General features: G+C 45.6%; 2 protein-coding genes and 1 long non-coding RNA gene across 3 annotated transcripts; 1 reads left to right on the forward strand and 2 right to left on the reverse strand.

Moving 5' to 3' along the window:
• Nucleotides 1-210: 210 nt before the first annotated feature.
• On the reverse strand, nucleotides 211-952 carry LOC101766646 (BTB/POZ and MATH domain-containing protein 3-like). The gene is made up of 2 exons (XM_004986509.1): nucleotides 617-952; nucleotides 211-543 (listed from the first exon to the last, which is right to left on the reverse strand). Exons 1-2 carry the CDS (start codon nucleotides 950-952, stop codon nucleotides 211-213), a joined length of 669 nt encoding a protein of 222 aa, XP_004986566.1.
• Nucleotides 953-10,527: 9,575 nt separating this feature from the next.
• Nucleotides 10,528-11,323, forward strand: LOC105913580. Its single transcript, XR_001162981.2, has 3 exons — nucleotides 10,528-10,605; nucleotides 11,099-11,132; nucleotides 11,213-11,323. It is a non-coding gene; the product is annotated as an uncharacterized LOC105913580 (long non-coding RNA).
• Nucleotides 11,324-14,767: 3,444 nt separating this feature from the next.
• Nucleotides 14,768-16,048, reverse strand: LOC101767872 (BTB/POZ and MATH domain-containing protein 2). Its single transcript, XM_012849004.2, has one exon. The coding sequence runs from the start codon at nucleotides 16,046-16,048 to the stop codon at nucleotides 14,975-14,977; it is 1,074 nt and encodes a 357-aa protein (XP_012704458.1). The 3' UTR covers nucleotides 14,768-14,974.
• Nucleotides 16,049-16,482: the final 434 nt, after the last annotated feature.

Here is a 16,482-nt window from a genome sequence, read left to right on the forward strand (position 1 = left end):
TATAGTTTCCTTTCTGGGTAGCTGTAATTGTCTTCACTAAAACCTTGTGCTCATGTCCCTAATTTTCTTCTCTTGTATCAAGGGTAGCAAGCTCGGATATTAACTCCTTGACAAGAGCAGGGCAGGTTTGGGTTAGATGGTCAAAGCCATAGGTCGCCATGACATCTTCCAGTGTGCCAGGGGATTTCAGAAACTCAATGCAAGCATCCTTTAGTCCCTGTCAGTTGTGTTGTTCAGCCAACACCAGTGTGGTTTTGCGGCCATGCTCACTTCTAGGTAGTTGCACAACGTCTCCTCGCAAATCAGCTTGAGCCTCTGCATGTCATACCTGTCCGCTACTTCAAGCAAATGCTGAGCCATCGCAGCCTCCTCTTGCACCTCCATCTCCGGCAACGAGTCATTGTATATGAAATGAAGCAGAATCTTGAACACCTCAGGCAAGAGATCATCAATCCGGATGCAATCCCCTGTGGCGGTGCCCTCTCTCATGGCACCAAGGAGCTCTGCCTTGAAGACCGGCGACCGCGCAGCAAGAATATGTCTCTGCCTTCGTGATGAAGTTATACACGCCCAATGGTCTGCCTTGGACCCGAAACTCGTATAGGTTTGTGGATACCGAGTGCGACGGCACCGGCTCGTCGTTCTGATCCATCAGGCTGAACTTGGCTCGCGCCTTGACTGGCTTTGTAGCACTCTCTACAAGGGAGATGAATATGGCTATGTAATCGGCGTACTGGGAACGCTCGCCATCGGGGAAGTAACAGATGTGCCAGGAGCGACCTCCAACCCTGAAAGGGCAAGACTTGATGCACTTGCCATTGGGAGTGTCCTCCTTGGTGCGGGAGTATCCCTCCACGTGGAGCAGGTGGTTCTCTGTCACCGTGCCCGCGATGATGGCCGAGGCGGAGCAGGGCTCGTCGACGTCAACCGCTGCGGATCCTGGCGCCGGCATGATGCAGGAGGTGGAGCAGTGGCTGGCGGCGAGGGTTTTGCAGCTGGTGGTGGTTTCAGGTAATTTGGGGGCAACAATTATATCCGGATATGCAGGTGGGTCTTCTTGAGTCAAAATCAATCCAGTTGAGCCGTGATACTAAGACCCCACACACACACCACGCGCGCACCTTAAAATAAAGTAAAATATAGAGGGATAATTGTATTAATATGGCACGTTACGTAACTAGTTCCCTATGTACAGTTTAGACATCGCGTATATATAGATTCATATGAAAAGATATTTACTAGAAAAGTTAAAATAACCTATAATTTGGGACGGATGGAGTAGCATTTTTAATATTGTCAATGCTAATTAAATATATTTGCTTCATTGTGGGATCAAATTTGATGGGATGACTGCGAGCTGAGCATAGCTCTATTTTGGTCCCTTAGAGCAGTCAAACAAAACACATTATAACACATCAAACAAAACACATTATAACACATCAGCAGGTGTGTCATTACACCTAGCGAGTGGCCAAAAAGAAAACTTACCACCGCTGAGCTCAGACTGCTTAGCGAGTGGCAATGTTTAGGGCATAGCTTTCTCCAGTAGACCGATGTACTGCTTTTTTTAAAAAATAGACCGATCTACTGCTCTGGCGGCTGTAATGCCCCACGAGATGCCCTGTAACGAGCTAGGGATCCAGTACTTGCAACTCCGAAAAAATCATTGCTATTCCTACTGAAAAGAATTCGTGCTCCTCCCTGAAAGCTGCATGAACCTTTGTACTAAACAGAAGATATATTAATGGACAACTATCAGGTCAGTTTTGCAGCGGGCGATGCTGAGAATTTTCTTCCCTGGTAAGTGGTAACTGGTGGTACCGAAGCCCTTGCTTATTAAGGAATGTGATAATCGAATTCGAACCCATGGGCCATCGGTGGTGCCGTGGTGGGGCTCTTCCCAAAAGTCTGATGTGGGGCCATCTGTTTATTTGCTTACTAGTATTAAGGCATTGATTATTGAAGCTACGCAAGCATTTGTTCGAAGTCTGATGTGGGACCATCTGTTTATACATCCACAGGTAGTGCCTGCAGCGCGCGGCCAAAAAACATCCACAGGTCCACCGGCGGAATCACGGGTGCTTTGCTCGGCCGTTCTCCATGTCGTTTGCTGGCGTATCTCTCATCGGCGGCGGCGGCGAGGCGTCGGGTTCCGACTGGGACACCGCCGCCGATCATCGGACAGCGGGTACCACCTGTTCGTGGTCCGCGGGTACTCGCGCACCAAAGATGACACCCCCCAGTGGTAAGAGTATAAAGTCCCAACGATTCAGAGTCGGAGGCTACCGGTGGCTTATCGAGTACTTCCCTAATGGCTTCGAATACGACAATACAGACTACATCTCGTTCTACCTCTCGCTCGACGAGGACCGTCGTCGCGCCGTCGAGCATCATCTGGCGTTGCAGTGTGAGTTCAGCTTCATTGATCAGGTTGAGAAGCAAGAGGCGTCGCGCATCCGTACGTCGCCAAGTTGGAACGTCTCTGGTGGATTTTGTTTTGGCTACTCAAGCTTCGTGACAAGAAGCCTCTTCGAGCGATCAAGGCATCTAAAGAACGACAGCTTCACGGTAAGGTGCGACATCATCGTCACCACGAATAGTGCAAGCACCGAGCGTTCTTCTTCGGTTGTGGTGTCACCACGAACAGGTATTCAACAGCATCTCGGTAGCCTCCTCCTCTCCGGTGACGGTGAGGCCGGGCGCCGACGTGACGTTCGAGGTCGGCGGCGAGACATTCATGGCGCACCGCCGCGTGCTGGCAGCCCGGTCTCCGGTCTTCAAGGCTGAACTGTTTGGCGCCATGAAGGAAGGCACGACTACGAGCGCCCTACGCATAGATGACATGGAACCACAAGTGTTCGGGTTATTGCTTAGTTTCATCTACCGCGACTCGGTGCCAAAGATTAGTGACGACAACTACGACGATGATGTAATGATATTGTGGCAGCACTTGCTCGTACGTGGCGGCAGATTCTTACGATCTCGAGAATTGAAGCTGATATGCGAAGATAATTTATGCCAACACATTGAAGCAACCACGGTGGCAAGCATCCTTGCGCTGGCTGAGCTACACAACTGCCAAGGGCTGAAGCGTGCATGCTTGGACTTCCGCAACTCTCTCCGGAAGGAAGAAATAATCCTGACCAGGCTTCGTCTGTTGCTTATTAAGCGCGACGCCTCTAAAGGTAATATTGAATGATATTGGTTATGTTGTCGATTTCCTTTACATATATGTTGGATCCTTAGAGATATATACAGTTTTTTGTTATATATATGCAATGTTACCTAGCATATTTATCCCTTTTACTACAATGTACCAAGTAGTTATCAATTGAAGATAGATGATAAGTACTCTAAAAGGGCTTGACATTGAAGTTCTTCGAAGTTTCTCTGTTTCAAGTTTTTTAATGCGTGGAAAAAAAAATTGACAGGGGTTAGTGTACGTTGAACTTTGAACAGTATTCCGTTGACCGTTATACTGCCTGCCTACAACAGTGCAACTAGTACTACTAAAATACTTGAAGACATGAACAGGATCCCGAGAAAGAATTCCACTTTTAAGTGAGATTAAAGTAGCTATAAAAGTATAAAGGTAAAGTTAATCTCAGTGCAACCTGAAACTCAATTGGCTGCCAGCATCAAGTGAAAGAACAATTGACAATAAAGAACTAACTGCATACGCATTAGAATAATCATTTCTCGCATCAGTGTTACAAGTTCCTGCAGAGGATAAGACTACCGAAAAAAAACTCAGAGCTCGAAGAGTATATTCGCTCCCCTATAGCATTAAGGCACTACGGGAAACAGTAAAGTTGCCGAGTGTTTTCTATTTGCCGAGTGCTTTATCTCGAGCACTCGGCAAAGGAGGTGTTTGCCGTGTGTCAAACTGAAAACACTCGGCAAACTCGTAACCGATACTCGGCAAACTCGTAACCGACACTCGGCAAACAACTAACACTCGGTAAATTTTAACCACGTGACCGACACGTGCGGCGTCCGTTAGAGGAGCGTGCCGGACGTTAGTCCTTTGCCGAGTGTCCGTTGCAGACACTCGGCAAAGTTACAAGTTTGCCGAGTGCCGCGGTCGACACTCGGCAAAGACATGTGTTTGCCGAGTGGTTTCCTCCGGCACTCGGCAAACATGAATGGTTGCCGAGTGTTTTTTGCGACACTCGGCAAAACCAAAACAATTTTTCCCTTCACCCTCCACACTTTTTGTACTCCCCACGTATGACATTTGGCACTGCATGTTAGAAGGTGGCAGTTTCACCACTATCTAGTGCTTCTTTGCTGAGTGTATTGGCTTAAACACTCGACAAAGAAGGCATAAAATGCTCCCGGTGACCCATGTTTGCCAAGTGCCACGACCCCGACACTCGGTAAAGTTTTACGTATTTGCCGAGTGTCGAGCCACCGGCACTTGGCAAAGTTTTACGTATTTGCCGACTGACACTCGGCAAACGTTATTTTTTTTACCGAGTGCCTTGAGGCCGGCACTCGGCAAACTTTAATTTTTTGCCGAGTGTCTGCCATCTGACACTCGGCAAACTTGCCATTAACCTGGACGCCGTCACCGCCGTTGTCGCCGAGTGTTTATCTTCACCGAGTGTCTTTTCGGCCTTTGGCAAAACTTTTGTCGAGTGCGCGATGTTTGACACTCGGCAAACACCTGTTTGCAGAGTGTTTTTGGTCTTCACCGAGTGCCTGTGGCACTCGGCAACTTTACTGTTTCCCATAGTGAGGTATTTGTCAATCAGAAACTCAGTGCTCCATGTTTTTCTTCCTATGATAAGATGGCTCTACTTACAATTTGGAGAACGAATAAGTTGTTACATTGCACTTTCAACGGTGACTCATGTCCGTCCAATTTCCAAAGAGTTTATTTTGCTCAACGCCATTGTAAAAGAGACAGATTTGATCAAACGGGTTAACTGAATCTTCAAATTTTTTGCTCCACATGCAGTGCCAATGACGAACTTCCAGTGCCTCTCCGTCAGGATACTGGCATTTCGCAACTCACTGGTCCCTTTGGATGATATTTTCCAGCTCGCAATCGTTTGCATTGGTATTGAGCAAATTGCCAAAGAAGTCAGAAGAATTCATATTTGGCCAAATTGCATGGCATTAGCCGTTAAACTACAGCTACAGCGCTACATCCATCTAGCTTCTGAGTTCATATATAACTCAAGAGGCAGCTATGTGCCCAGCACACAAACGAATTTAGATCTGACCAGCAACAAAGAATTAAAGAAATCTCTGACTCCACGTAGCTCTGACCAGCAACAAAGAAATCTCAGACTCCACGTAGTGTAAGTTACACTGTGTAACAGGCTAACAGCTGTACGAGGATTCAAGCTCCTCTTTTATTCAATGCACATATCGCCACATGCAGATGCAAACTCACCAGTCCTAGTTGATCCCCAGATGATTTTTGCTGAAGTTGCACTTATGACCAAGAAGAAACACAGGGATTAGGATTTCGTTTTTCGAATTTTTCGGTCCCCGGTGAAAACACGGAATTTCGCAAAATTTCGGTCGAAATTTGGAGTAAAAAGTGAATCTTTCGATGACGAGAATGAAATTTCGAGCAAACAGTGATTTCGGTCACCATCGAAAGACCGAAATTTCGGCCAAAATTTTGAACCTGCTATGTTGCATAACCCAGCCAATCATCTTCACTGGCCCCTGATCAAGAAGAAACATAACAGATGTTGCATAACCCTGCCGATCTGCTCTTTCGGACTGATATGCAACTGCAGTATAGCTTGGGATAGGCAGATGCACCTGGCTCATCAAAGCTTGAATAGGTTTCTCGATGCCTTGTTGAAGCTTTATCCCAGAGCACAATGTCTGGTCACATAGGATGTGTTTGGTTGGGTGGCTATCCCCCTAACTAGGCCAGCCCAATGCAAGATGCACTAGTTTGGTTGCCTGGCTAGAGGACTTAGCCAGCCCAGCCCAAGCCACCCGAGGGGGCATAGCCAGGCCCAGCTAATACGGCCGATTCGGCCGTTTCCAACCAGCCAGGCCCGACTTGTGCAGCTCGGTGGCTTGACTTGTGCAGCTCGGTGGCCGCTAGGTTACCGCTTGCCCTCCCCATTTGCGCCGCAATCGGGGTCCTCCTCCCGTTCGTCTCCCCCCGTTCGTCTTCCTCCTCCCGTTCGCCGTCACCTCCTCCCGTTCGTCGTCGCCTCCCCCCGTTCGCCGTCGCCTCCCCCCGTTCGTCTTCCTCCTCCTGTTCGTCTTCCTCCTCCCGTAGCAAGGTTGAAAGCTTCTTCGATCCGGTAAGATCGCTTGCCTAGCGGCTCCTTGGACTGGTTTGTGAGCGAGTTCCTCTCAAGACTTGTCACTCCCGCATGGTTTCCCTTCTGCGTGTGATGCTTTCCTATGAGATGTGTTTGATTTGCTTATTCTTGGGAGATTGATTTTGTTGTAGATCTGGCAGTAATGCTTAAATTGGTACCTTGTTACCTACATATGAGCAGTGCAGCAAGGTCAATGATGATAAATTTCATGTCTGGCCGATTGTTTTATGAGTAGCGGTGCATGGTTCTTGATGCTTGTTACTGGTGTCTTGATTTGTGAATTTGTGCTCTCATGTTCTTGAAATATTAGATCTACTTGATGAAATGGTACAATATGACTGATTTTGTAGATCTGGCAGTAATGCTTAAATTGTTACTCTTGTTACCTACATATGAGCGGTGCAGCAAGGTCAATGATGACAAATTTCTAATTTTTCATGTCTGGCTGATTGTTTTAGTTAAACTTATCTGAGTAGCAGTGCACGGTTCTTGATGGTTGTCACTGGGAGGCGCATCTGTCTGGGTGTTGCAGCCGTGACTTGCATCCATTTCTTTTCAAATGTTGTAGCACAACTGATGAAATAGTAGTATTCTGATATATGTGATGCTTTGTTCTAGAGGATGGATGGTGCTGAAAGACGCCGATGGCTGATTTTGAGGGGTGCATCACTTGTTGTTGTAGTCACAGCTTGGATGTTTGTTAGGTTCAGGCGCCGTTGTCTCACCAGACCACCCATCACATATGCCCCCATGAGTGCTAGAGAGGAACAGAGGCAGAACAATCTTAGTTACATTTATCAAGCTGATGACACTAGGTGTGTTGACCTCCTTAGAATGAAAAGAGCACCCTTCTTCCAACTGTGTGACCTTCTCCGCACAAGAGAGCTGCTGAAGGACACAATGCACTGTAATGTGGAAGAGCAGGTGGCAATGTTCTTGCATGTAGTTGGTCACAACCAAAGGTTTAGGGTAATCAATTTATCCTTTAGGAGGTCATTTGAAACCATTAGCAGGCACTTTCAGGAGGTCCTTTATGCTGTTGGTGAGCTTAGACAAGAGATGATCCAACCTCCCTCAACTGCTATTCATCCCAAGATTGTGGGTAGCCGTCGATGGAACCCATATTTTAAGGTTAGCATACACAAACCAGTACATAGGTGCAGTTGATGGGAAGTAGTAACCATCTGTTTTGTTTCACATTGTAGGATTGCATAGGTGCAATTGATGGGACTCATGTTCTTGCAAGAGTTCCAAGGTCAATCAGGGCTGCCTTTCTAGGAAGGAAGCACACAACCACCCAAAATGTGCTTGCTGCTGTAGACTTTGACCTAAGGTTTACATATGTTCTGGCTGGTTGGGAGGGCTGCGCTCATGATGCATTAATCTTGAATGATGCTCTTGAAAGGGAAGATGGTTTAAGGGTGCCACCAGGTAACTAACAATAGGATGCTTCTATTTATACCACATACAATTAGAAACACCACCTCATTGGCTATGTTTGTCATATGGTAGGTAAATTTTACTTGGTAGATGCTGGATATGCAGTGAGGCCAGGCTTCCTGCCTCCGTACAGAGCCACAAGATATCACTTGAGAGAGTTTGGTGCAAGGGTGCCACAGACTCCTAAAGAGCTCTTCAACCTCAGGCATTCCTCCCTTAGGACCACAGTGGAGAGGGCTTTCGGTGCTCTCAAGAATAGGTTCAGGATCTTGGACAATAAGCCTTTCCACCCATACAAGACACAAGTCAAATTGGTCCTAGCTTGTTGCATCTTGCACAATTGGATCCTTAGGTTTGGAGTAGATGAGTATGTACCTAATGAGTCCACATGGAATGAGAATGTGAATGATGAGACTGTCCACAATGATGTCATTGTGGATAATAGCACATGGGCCTCCCTGAGAGACAACTGTGCTGAGCAAATGTGGAATAACAGGGGCAACCTTAGAAACTAGAATATACTGTTGTTATCAGTTGTTGCTGTAACATTTGTTAAGACTATGTATTGCTGCAATGATGCAGTTAACTTATTCTGAGACCTTTGTTGCACTGCTATGATGAGACTTATCTGTTAAGTTATTCTGAGACCTTTGCTGCACTGCAATGATTACCTACTTATTTTTTTACCTAATTATCTGTCACATTTCTATAATATGTCTTACATACTTATCTGTTACTTTTCTGCTATGATGAGACTTATCTGTTAACTTTTTCTGAGACCTTTGCTGCACTGCAATGATTACCTACTTATTTTTTTACCTAATTATCTGTTACATTTCTACAATATGTCTTACATACTTATCTGTTACTTTTGCTCTTTAGATTCTAAAATATTTTTCTGTTATTATCTTGATCAAAGGATCATCAGTTACATTTTAGTTACATTTCTACACTTATCATTTCAATTATCTTGATCTGTTACACCTCAATTATCTTGATCTGTTACACCTCAATTATCTTGATCTGTTACATTTCAGTTACTTAACAGTTACTTCAAGCTGTCTGACTACAATATGTCTACAATATGTCTTACATTTCTAAAATGTGTGCTCTGTAGATCATCAATTACCTTTTCTGATCACTGTAACTCTTGCTATTTTGTTTAGTTCCAGTTACTTAACAGTTACTTCAAGCTGTCTGACTACAATATGTCTTACATTTCTAAAATGTGTGCTCTGTAGATCATCAGTTACCTTTCAATATGTCTTACATACTTATCTTACATAGTCAGGGATGGATGATGGTATCTTTGAGGGTATCTTTGAGGGATTTGGGGGCAATGGTGGGCAGGGAAATGGTGGGCAGGGAAATGGTGGACAGGGAGGTGGTGGGCATGGAAATGGTGGGCAGGGGCCTGCAAGACTAGTGTGGACAGAAGTAATGTCTGCATTTGTCCTAAGGAGGTTCACTGAGCTGGTTGGGGAGGGACTAAAGACCGACAAAGGTTTTAAAGAGGTACATCTGAATAGTGTGGCTAGTGATCTGCGTGAGTTTACAGGGTTAGAGGTTAGCGGAACTCAGGTGTACAATCATCTTCGCAAATGGCGGGCCAAATGGGTGAAAATCAGCAAACTGAAGGAGCTTAGCGGGTCCAACTGGGATGAAGAGAACTACATGATAACACTAGCACCAGAGCACTACAAAGGGCACATCAAGGTGAGTTGTTGAACTTGCTGTCTACATGATAACACTACTGATTTAAGCATTACTGCCAGCAATGTTTAAGCAATATTAGTATTTGCAGGACCACCCTAAGGATGCGGAGTACCTCAACATCCCAATCAAGAACTTTGTTCAGATGCAGATGATCTTTGGAAGTGGTGTTGCTACAGGAAGGTTTGCAATGGGATCAAATGAAGCCCTTGGACAACCATTTGTTGTGCCTGAGACAATGGATGTGGAGGCAGATGCTCTAGCAACAGCGGCACCAACTGAAGGAACAAAGGATGCTTCAAGCTCTGGAGGCAAGGTTGGCGGGGGAAAGAGGAAGAGGATGGTAAGCGAAGAGGATGCTTCACTGATGCATGCAATGACTGATGCTATCTGGGGATTTGCAGCTGCTGTGCAAGACGCTGCTCATGCTGAAGTGTACCCTAGAACATATGAAGCATGCATGAACACTCCAGGTTTTCCAAGACCTTTGTTGATGAAAGCTTTGAACCACATGACCGCAAACAAAGCTAGTGCTATTCAGTTTGTGAAGATGTCACCAGAAGATAGAGACCTGTGGATGAGAACCTACCTGGAAGACAATAACCTTCTGTGATCATAAGATGCAGCTTAAGTAGGAGATGAACTTCTTTGATACAACAGTAATGTCTACCAGCACTATGTTCTAAAGTAAGTTATCTTCTGAGAATTACTCTCCTTATGCTTACACTGAATATTTGTCATATGACTTGTTATGGTTACATTTCTGGTATGACTTTAGCTCATTTCATTAATGCTTTAGCTTTACACTGTCAATAATGCTTTAGCTTTAGCTTTAGCTCATTAGCTTTACACAGTTTTAGGGTGTTACATGTTCTTTCTGCATGTTGTCAGCTTGAGATATGACACCCTTTTCCAAGAATTGCAGCCTATTAGCTTTACATATGTTTTGTAGAGATATAGACAAAAAATTGATGCTATATGCTTCTGCTATATGCTACTACTACTTGTCATTGGGTGATTGCTTACCTCTGAACTTTTGTTATATGCTATATGCTACTACTACTTGTCATTGGATAGTAGAGCTGGATTGTGATGCATGTATGACAAGTGGGCTACAACCAGTCTTAGGAGCAAGATAGGACTGACAGTAAGGATATTTAAAATGGATCTTGTGGTGTTACTGAAACAACTGTTGACTATTAAGTCACAAGTTTTTTGTTGAATTGATATTACCATCCTGGTAAAATTTTCATATTAGTGCTTCTTGCACACAAAAAAATTATGTTTTTTAAGCATTTTATTGTAAATGTGCATTCTGAGCTTGCTCTTATCTCAAATAAGTTGACACTAATAATAATATTTAAGATGCACTTTGCTTAGTTTGCTTATTTGCAGTTCCAGTTACGACCTGAATACCTGATAGGCTTAAAAACAATATTATTTTATTGGAAGTATTAAGCATAAACACCAAAATGTGTACTAAGCATTGTAGCTCCCCTTATGAACCAATCCATTTACATGCTGTGAAATATTATCTTTTTATGAGTATCTCAAATGGTATGTTAGTTATGATACAATTTTATATCGGTTCTATTAACGCATCATCAAGTAACAAATTTTGTTTCTGGAACCTTCTGCAGATCGCTATCTAGATCCCGATCCCCTGTCTCTTCTGTAAGTGTTCCAAGCTTTTTATTACTCAGCTACACCATGAAATGGCTTGTTCAAATGCAGTTCATTTAACTCTTTTGCAGCCTTCTCGTGGAAGATCTGCAAGCAGAAGCCCCAGGAGCAGAAGCGCATCCCGTTCCCGTTCTCCTGTAATGGCAAACTTCCTGAGCAATCGCTTATTGTGTCGCTAGGAAAGAGAGTCAATACTAGGCAAACTTCCTGAGTAAAGAGAGTCTTACTAGGCATAGCGTACTGGTGAAACTGAACTTCTATGTCCTGGGCCCTTGGCACTCAGGTTTCATCATCAGTTCAATTGGTCACTTGCAAACACAGTTGTGCGGTCGATACTCAGTTATTTGGTTTATCAGTGCTACCTATATGCTATTACTCATTAGAATGATTCAGTTTTGAGCTTCTTTGGAACATGTAGCATCATCGTGCAACTTGAACCAGATTTGGCTGAATTCTGCTAGTTTTGTTCCTTGTCTTTTAAGCCAAAGTAGGTTGACAACGGTGTTTTCTGTTGAGTTCTGAGCGATTGAGTTCAAGTGAGAAGTATTCTGTTGAGTTCAAGTGAGAAGTATTAGCCCGGCGTTTTCTGTTGAGTTCTGTTGAGTTCAAGTGACAACGTTGTTTTCTGTTGAGTTCTGTTGAGTTCTGAGCGATTGAGCGATTGTTGAATGGCTGCTGCCGTCTACTGCAGGCGTGTGTTTGACACTAGTGACCGGGCTTGGCCAGTCCAACCAAACATGATGCAAAGCCCATTGTTATGCAGGCCGGACTGTTAGCCAATCAACCAAACACGAATTCATCTTGGCCTGACCCAGAGTAGCCACCCAACCAAACAGATGGGTTCTAGCTACACTAACACAGGCTACATTGGGCCATGCATAATTATTAGCCCGGCTATAACTAACCCAAGCAACCAAACACATTCATAGGTGTGTTAGGTGGCTCGGCTAAGTCTAGCCTGGCTAGGATCCTAAGCCTGGCTAGCTCAAGCCTGTCTCCAACATTGCATTTGATCCGTGTTTGGTTGCCTAGTTTAAGTTAGTCTCGACTACACTGGCTCATGTTTGGTTGCCTGCATATTATATTGTGATACAGTAACCACATCTTGGTTGAAGGTTACCACCAATTATCTCTCTTCCTTCTCTTGTTCTCTCTGCTCACTGTCACCAATTATCTTCTCTTGTTCTCTTCACACACCGGATCCTCAATTGTTAAACGCTAGATGAGATAAAAAGAGAAGTACATTCGAAAGTACGGAAGCACTAGCCATTAGCTTCTCGACGAGAAAAACAAGAACGTAGGATTCCAAGCACACGCCGCCGTTGTCCAATCCTTGCGTCATTGAAGGAATACGGCAGTCAAATGGAGCTCCGCCGCTCCTACCTCGCCGTCATGACCTCAAGGTCCACGGAATCAAGATCCCTTGCGGGCGAATCTAGGTCCCGTGCGGCCAAATCGAGGCTCTGTGCCTTCGATATCGATGGCGCCACCAGCAGCAGCAGGAGCACAGCTATCCTCCATGTCACCGCTCCTGTCCTGGACGCTGCCGTCGAGAGCGGAGCCTGCGGCTCGGACGCACCGCTGCTCGATCTTGCCCCTACTCAAGGAAGGGTAGGAAGAGAAGCAGGAGGTGCCCGCGGTGGCGGGCAAGGGTCCAACAGCGACGAGAGGGAGCTCGTGCTCGGCGCCCTTGCCCGCCAGCAGCGAGGAGCGCCACCGCTCGGGGCAAAGACAGCCGTGCTGGTGAGCCCCGCCGCTCGGGGCGCCGCCGGCCGTGCGGGCTAGTGCCGCCGTGCGGGTGAAGAGGATGAAGAGGCACGACGACGAGCAGAGGAGGACGAGATGCGTTCCGAGGGTGAGGGGATGGGTGCGCCTGTCTTATGCAAGCCTAGCTTGCAGCTTGCTAGAGACGTGGGTTCCTCACGTTTATCTCTAGTCTGGCTAGAGGTTGGTTGTATTGGTGGAGCCTGGCTAAAGGGTCTAACCAGGTAACAAAAAATTGATCGGTTAAAAATTGATTGGTTGGCTCTGGGGAGCCTGGCTAGCCCTTACCTAGGCAACCAAACACATCCATAGAAGCTCAGTAAAATTCTTTTTGCATCATTGTCCAGTCAAAATATATGTGACTCTTGACCGAGTTTCAGAATAGTAGTGCAAACAATCAAGCGCAACAATGGAAGGCTTTCATCTATGTGAATGTGATAGACAATTAGAAAGAATGATAGTTGGTAGTTCATCTTTTGAACTGATGCTTTTTGTGGGGAGGCATGTAACTGTTGTATGTGACCAGCACATTTGGACATCTTTCTTGTACTTTGTTGTTGTTGTATCCAGTAGAAATAGAGAGAGGCTGCACCGGTAACAAGTTCAAAATCAAATTTTCAAGAATCGCAGCAAAATATTACCTAAGTTTTGTTTAATTTATAATGATCACTTAAAGAACTGCAAACTATGCCATTTGCTTGTTCAGGATAGAGTAAAAAAATAAGCAAATTACAGAACATGTCATGACAAGAAAATACAGAAATAATATGAGAAATGATGTTAGAAGAGACCTAACAATCTACACTATGGAGAAGTTACTGCTGCAGACAAGTCGTTAACACCTCAGATTCTCTTATGCCAATCTGATGGTACAGTCCAATCCAGAGTTCCTGCAATTAGCTTATGCTCAATCCGCGAAAACCGAACACTAAGCATCATCAAAATAACACTATCAGGTCATCAGTATTAACATGTGTACTCATCATAATTCTTGGAACCTATAGACCTCTATGCATTAATTTGCTAGAGAAAATGAGAAATAAGGGCATGAACAGGTATCACTTGTAGTTATAAGCATGAAGGACTTTGCAGATCTTCTACACAATGTTGGTCACCAGCAAGATTTTTAATAGGATATATGGCTATCGACCGTGAGCATGACAGAATTCACTTTGTAAATCTTTACATAGCCCAAATCTCTCAACAGATAGACGTTTTAATAAACAAACTGACAAAAGGCATGCGTTTGGTTCAATGTCAATGATCATATTGGCAAGGGTACTCTGCGTCTCTGCCCAAGGGCCAAGGGAATAAGAGGGACAGGTGTGGTTCTGCACACCACACCGAAAGTATGATGTAGAAACTCTAATTTGAACTTCAACTTTGATATAAAACTGTCAACCCTCGTCAATTCAACCACAATCAGTTTAGTTTACACGAAGATCTTCATGAAGTGGCATAGGTGTGCATTTGCTATCAGATTGATCACCATGAAATTAACCAATCATACCTCTTTCATTTATTGCCAAAAAAAAAGCAGCACAGTAAAAATGCCATACTGTTGGATGATAAAAATTCATCAGCATTTCAGCCCCCAAAAAATGATTGGCATTTCTTGTACATATGACAATAAAGAAACCAAGATTTGATGATGAGCATATAACAAAACTGATTTTTACAGAACAAAAGATGCATCAAAGGAGCTTAAAGTAAACCTAATAACAATGCAACCCAGAGAAATTGAAATGAGTGCAGATGCAGGCATTAGAATAAAGAACAAGTGTCTACAGGGAATTTCCAGGTTTGCAATAATCTTTTAGCACATGGCATTAGGACAGATGATTCTTGCTGCATCATGTTTGCAAGTTCCCCAGAAATGATACGACCACGAACCAGAAGAAATCGGAGCTACATTGGAAGCTTTTCAGGATGAGACTACACATATAACTACTACCTCTAAAAAAAACTTCTAACTACTATTCGACAACTCAGATACCAATTTCTTCCTAGACAGCTGCAATTATCATTACTGAAGCCTTAGACCTGTGCTCCAAATTACTTCTGCTGAATCAACGGGCAGCAAGCTTGCACATTAACTCCTTCAGAAGAGCAGGGCAACTTTTACTCAGATGCTCAAAGCCATCAGTTGCCACGACCGCTTCCAGCACAGAAGGAGATTTAAGGAACTCAATGCAAGCCTCCTTGAGCCCATGGCAGTGGTGCTGTTCAGCCAACACCAACGTTGTTGCGGCTGTGCTCACGTCTAGGTGCCTGAACAACTTGTCCTCGCAAATCAGCTTAAGCCTCTGCATATCATACCTATCGGCCGCTTCCAGCAAATGCTGAGCCAGCACAGCCTCCTCTTGCCCCTCCATCTCCGGCAGCGAGTCATTGTATATGAAATGCAGCAAGATCTTGAAGACTTCAGGTAGCATATCACCAATCTGGACGCAGGCCCCTGTAGCACTGCCCTCTCTCATCGCGCCAAGGAGCTCTGCCTTGAAGACTGGAGACCGGGCCGCAAGAATGCATCTGTGGCCCCTGAATGTCTTCCCGGCAACTTGGAATGTGACATCGGCGCCATCTTGGGTCACAAGGAGATCACCGAAATGTCTGTGCATGTCAGACGGAGGCACCGGGGTGAGCGGAGATGCAGCGGCCCGGTCCTCCGTCCGGAGCTGCTCAGAAATGATGATGTCGCACCTGATGGTGAAGCAGTCGTCCTTGAGATGCTCCGATTTCTCCAGGAATCCCCTCCTCACGAACCTGTCAAAGCCGTACCCGGTGGAATCGCCGGAGAACTCGCGCACTTCCGTGGTGTGGGTGTGACATGGCACCGGTTCTCCATCCCTGTCGAGCACACTGAACCTGGCTCGCGCCCTGAAGGGCTCCGGCCGCTCCGCGGCGGCGGTGCTGTCGTCCAGGCAGACGAAGATGGATATGTAATCGGCGCATTCGGGTTGGGCGCCGTTGGGGTAGTACCAGACGCGCCAGGAGAGACCTCCGACCGTGAAAGGGCGAGACTGCACGCACCTGCCGTTGGGGAGCTCCTCCTTGGTGCGCGAGTGGCCCTCGATGTGGAGCAGGTGGTGCCCCGTGACCGTGCCCGCGACGATGGACGAGGCGGATCCCGGCGCAGGCATGGCGGCGTCGCGCGGGAGGCGGAGCGGCGGCCGGCGGCGAGGGGGTGGTTTTGGGTTGGGGAATGAGGACAGGAGAGGGGTTCGGGACAGAAGCGGCGAGGTTGACAGGTGGGCCCGCAGCTGGAGTGGACTCAAGTCGATGCGATGTATATGAAATGCAGAAGACTTCAGGTAGCATATCACCAGTCTGGACGCAGGCCCCTGTAGCACTGCCCTCTCTCATCGCGCCAACGAGCTCTTTGTCTGGTTTGGTTCCTGCTTATTTTTAGCATCCGTCACATTAAATGTTTAGATACTAATTAAGAGTATTAAACGTAGATTATTTATAAAATCCATTACATAAGTGGAGGCTAAACGGCGAGACGAATCTATTAAACCTAATTAGTCCATAATTTGACAATGTGTTGCTACAATAAACATTTGCTAATGATGGA

Source organism: Setaria italica, chromosome IX (assembly GCF_000263155.2).
Source record: "Setaria italica strain Yugu1 chromosome IX, Setaria_italica_v2.0, whole genome shotgun sequence".
In the NCBI taxonomy this organism is placed as follows: Eukaryota; Viridiplantae; Streptophyta; class Magnoliopsida; order Poales; family Poaceae; genus Setaria; species Setaria italica.

Excerpts from the sequence above, each read along its gene's own strand:
- LOC101766646 (XM_004986509.1), bottom strand. The coding sequence starts at position 952 with ATGCCGGCGCCAGGATCCGCAGCGGTTGACGTCGACGAGCCCTGCTCC. Across the intron at positions 544-616 it reads AGCCGGTGCCGTCGCACTCG|AGACATATTCTTGCTGCGCG; the intron begins GTATCCACAAAC and ends TCACGAAGGCAG.
- LOC101767872 (XM_012849004.2), bottom strand. The coding sequence starts at position 16,048 with ATGCCTGCGCCGGGATCCGCCTCGTCCATCGTCGCGGGCACGGTCACG.